At 41.4% G+C, this 4,388-nt stretch overlaps 2 protein-coding genes across 2 annotated transcripts in view; one reads left to right on the forward strand and one right to left on the reverse strand.

Annotated features, from left to right (window-relative positions):
* The window catches only part of wash1 (WAS protein family homolog 1), a 9,903-nt gene extending 6,030 nt beyond the window's left edge, over window positions 1-3,873 (forward strand). Inside the window, exons 9-11 of the mRNA XM_008311870.3 lie at window positions 2,576-2,734; window positions 3,389-3,457; window positions 3,543-3,873. Coding sequence (XP_008310092.2) covers window positions 2,576-2,734; window positions 3,389-3,457; window positions 3,543-3,682 — 368 coding nt within the window. The 3' untranslated portion in view covers window positions 3,683-3,873. The remainder of the gene's footprint in view (window positions 1-2,575; window positions 2,735-3,388; window positions 3,458-3,542) is intronic.
* Window positions 3,815-4,388, reverse strand: part of ddx11 (DEAD/H (Asp-Glu-Ala-Asp/His) box helicase 11) — an 11,245-nt gene continuing 10,671 nt past the window's right edge. Inside the window, exons 23-25 of the mRNA XM_025056341.1 lie at window positions 4,293-4,368; window positions 4,029-4,183; window positions 3,815-3,951 (exon numbers count right to left, since the gene is read on the reverse strand). Of these exons, the coding sequence (XP_024912109.1) occupies window positions 3,916-3,951; window positions 4,029-4,183; window positions 4,293-4,368 (267 nt within the window). The 3' untranslated portion in view covers window positions 3,815-3,915. The remainder of the gene's footprint in view (window positions 3,952-4,028; window positions 4,184-4,292; window positions 4,369-4,388) is intronic.

The following is a 4,388-nucleotide window of genomic DNA, read 5'->3' on the forward strand; positions in this document are numbered from 1 at the left end:
TGTGACTCGAGTCCACACCTCTGACTGACCTTTTGTTTGGAAACATTGCCAGATTATCTTTTAATGGAAAAAACTAAAGGGATGTGACTGAATTATTTTTAAATGAAGGAAATAAGTGAAACTGAAGTACATTTTTTTCACGGTGTCCCACTGCGGCCCGGGACCAAATGACCTACAGAGCAGTTATTGCAAGTGTCTGGCCTAATACTTTTGGTTTTCAGATGTGTCCAATGTTGAATTTGAGGGATTAGGATTGTCATTATGAGGCATGTCAATAGATCAAAATTTGAATCGGATTTGTTTCTGCATGTTGCCGGAAAGCAAAAAAGAAATAACGATAGGCACATGTATGTGTTTCACATTTGTTTTTATTTGTGACAAGTTTTTATTTTACTTTTAAGATAGCTCCTTTCAGGCTTACGTGACGTGTTTATATTTTTACATATGGTTTATGATAAGATCAATTTGTCCAAATACCTATTAATGTCGTATATATTTGCAATTGATTTTCATTTTCACCTTTCTCTTTCAGACAGCAGAAAGTTATTTTTATGTGCCAGACCTGGGAGAAGTGCCTGATCTAGATGTGCCATCGTATCTGCCTGACCTGCCAGGCATAGCAGATGACCTGTCCTACAGCGCCGACCTTGGTCCTGGTTTTGCTCCTTCAGGATTTCTGCAGAGCATCCCTGAGCTTCCTTCGTTTGTCTCTAGCAGTACGTCTTGTTTACAGATCTGTGAATATTTTTTTTTTTGTCACCATGCACTTCCATTGAGGCAAATGGCAATAATTCCTTTAATACTGTTATGTCATAAGGACCATGTAAAAATGACAATATAGCGCACAAGATTGGGCCTGAAAATACACTTCCTACAGCTCTGAGGCTGATCTGATTGTTTACTTGGGACACGTGAATTTTTTCTTCTCCGAGAAGAAATGTCCTGGTCTGATTGGTCGGAAGACACCGTAGCTTCAAATCATTTCAGATGGTTGCGCAAAATGACATTTAACAAACAATTGAATAACACACCAAACTGTGAGACAGGTGTCAAAAAGGTTAAAATTCTAAAATGCTTAAAGCCTTTTCTACACCATCTATTGGAGAAATGTGGGCATTGCAGGGAATATGGCCCCCGGGCCGTAGTTTGCCCATGCCTGCTGTAAGAGCAAATATCCTACTTGGTGGAAACTATGCTTGGTGTCATGGAATTGTTTTAGTTTAGTGCGTGTACACACTGTATCTTTGTACATGTCATTGCCTTTTATCTCTTTACAGGAAGTCAGTTGCAGCTCGATGCACCACCTCCTGCCCCCCCCCCGCCCCCCCCCCCCCCCCCGCCCACCGCCACCCCCCACCGCCCCCCCGCGCACCCCCTCCTGCCCCCCCCGCGCCTCCTCCCCCACCTGAGCCCATCGTCAGCTCCACTGGCCCTGCTGGAGCGCCGCCTCCACCACCTCCTCCTGTGAACCGCTGTCCAGAAGTCCCTTTAGCAATAAGCTCAGGTTCGTAACATGCAACAAAAAAACCCCCCAAAATTCAGATTAACAGTAAAATTATCGCAAAAAAAAAAACTAGCTTTAGCTTTGTTAACGAACACAGCATCGAGCATGCACTTCTGTTCCTCAACGCTGATTGCACGCTCATGCATCGTAGCATCTTTCAACATCTCCCCTTGTCCACCAGTGGCGCCCTAATTTAACGTCCTACGATGCCTCCTAAACGCTCTGATCGTCTTCTCAGGTTTGTTACGAAGCCCGAAGCGAAGACGCTGACACGGATGACGGTTACCAGCCTTTATTTTTCTTTTACAATAATGTGTGCTCCTGCGCTGTGACCCGGCTTTTATATACACGGTCCGTCCGTCTTGGCCAGTATCACTCCTCACTCCTGTTCACTAACCTCTCTCCTACTAATATAAGGAGAGGCTACATTGAGTTTAATTTATATTATATATATATATATTTTTTTTTTATGGTCATGTATTTCATTTATTTACGTAATATGTATGTCTTATATTCCCATCATACAACTCGGTGTATATAATTGTGCGGGAAAGGGTAATACAATCTAGGTAGGGTTGGTAACGGTGTGGGGGAGGTTCGTAAAGGGTAAATATATATATACATATACATATATATATATATATATGTTTTATATATATATTTATACCCTTATATATATGTTATATAAATATATATATATTATAATATATATCATATATATATCATATATTTTATATATATATATAATATATTACATATATTATATATATATGTTAATAATATCATAACTATGTCGCCCGTCCTTTGCTGATTTTCCCTTTTTGCGGTAAGTCTTGGAACGCAACTACCGCGGTAGGAGAGGGATCACTGTATATTTTGTGACGTATTGTTTGGCGCTGCGTCATGGATGGACGCAGTGACCAATGAAATTTTGGAAACACTAATATATTACCCAACTTCTGGATTATGGTAATGTATATGGCAGAATGATTGATTTTCTTGCCAACAGGAAGTGCATGAGTTTTTTTTGTTTTTTTTTAATGACATACTGTTTTCATCTGCTTTCTGCAGGTCCTGTGTCTGGAGCTCCCAGTGAGGTGGTTCAACCGTCAGATGGCCGCGCCAACCTGCTGGAGTCCATTCGCAATGCTGGAGGCATCGGCAAAGCCAAGTTACGCAACGTCAAAGAGCGCAAATTAGAGAAAAAGAAGCAGAAGGAACAGGAGCAAGGTGCAAAGTTTAATCTTGGCTGTGTAATATTTGAATGACATTTACACATTTTAACTTCAATTGCGGATGAGTCTTTCAACATTAAATATTTGATCTAGTCAAGTTTGCCTTTGGTTAGCTGACCCAGGTCATAGCTTAACACCAGAGATTCGCCATTGGTGAGTTAGGGCCCCAAAATGTGGGTCGCAGGCACTTTTCCATGGCAAAGAAATTATAATAAATTACCAGAATCTCGTCTAGTTTTTTTTTACTGCTTTATAGAAGCTTTTGATAACCCTGTAATATCCTGCACTAATACCGTAATTTCCGGACTATTGAGCACATCTGAATATAAGCCACACCCACTACATTTAAAAAGCACTTCTGTATAAGCCGCAGGTGTCCATGTTGTAACATGGGATATTTTCACTTTTAAATAATTTTTTTTTTTCTCAAAAGAGTGCCTGTAACACAGCCGGTTACACGTTAGCTCTTTCCTGCTTTGGCGCCCCGACTGTAGTTGGAATGCACAGGGGGGGGGGGACTCAACCTGCTCTCAACTGTCGCAAGCATTCTCGTGCTCTTGTGTACAAAATGCAAGGGGAGGGTTAAGTGATTCTTGTAATTACTGCTAGCTATTCTATTTATTTACTGTTGTTGTTTGTCTCGTCGTAGTGAGAGCGGTGTCCAGCGGTGGAGATTTTATGTCAGACCTCTTCAACAAACTTGCCATGCGACGAAAAGGTAAGAATCCGTTTTAACGTTACACTCGAGACCTCCGCGATTGTATCTTGTATGCGGGGAATCATTTGTTTCACCCTTTGTGTAGGTATTTCTGGGAAAGGCCCAGCAGGTGAATCGAGTGACACTTTCCAAGGTGCGGCTGCTGGATTTGCAAGGATGTCCGACGTCATCCCACCTCTTCCTGCCCCACAGTCGACGACAGATGACGACGACTGGGAAGCTTAAATCTCGCAAGGCTAGTACTAACAGACAGTATTTGTTACCATCAACAGTTACACTGGAAATAAGCAGTTATAGAAACTCCTCGAATTGAACATTGCAATTCATTGTAACATTCTTAGGGTTTTTTTTTCTTTTCTGTCTCTTCAGCCTTAAGCTTCACAGTGAAGTTAACTCATATTAAAAGGTCTTTCACATTTTCTTGACACTCATCTTTATTCAACTGTATGACATCAAAATTATTCGGACTGCTTCTGGTTCTTTCCCTGAAAGAACTGAAGAAAAAGTACCAGTTTAGTAGGTGCTCGAGTTAAAAAAAGCAATTTTCTGAAAGTATAAGAAGAATTGTTACCTTCCGTAATGAAGCGAAAGCTGGCCCAAAGGACTTGCATGTGCTGGTGCGATCTTTGATCCATGTTGGAAGTTTGGCGAGTGTGGCAGGTCTGGAATAGCGTTTGTCACAGAGCACAATAGATGAATAATCACCGCGGTGACGTATGGCTCTTCCTATAACAGAGACAGTCGAACACAATCACGGATTCTGGTCATAAAGTACACGTCATAAAGTAAACGTTACAATCGGAAGAATCGGCAGCAACGGTTATCGTCTCATTACCTATTGACTGATTAACAGCCTTCATGCAGAGGTTTTCTATCAGAGCTTGTCCCGGACTCCTGCCTTCACTGCGAGGCTAAGAGAAAAAAAAAACAA

The sequence above is a fragment of the Cynoglossus semilaevis genome, chromosome 6 (assembly GCF_000523025.1).
Source record: "Cynoglossus semilaevis isolate Cse_v1.0 chromosome 6, Cse_v1.0, whole genome shotgun sequence".
Lineage (NCBI taxonomy): Eukaryota > Metazoa > Chordata > Actinopteri > Pleuronectiformes > Cynoglossidae > Cynoglossus > Cynoglossus semilaevis.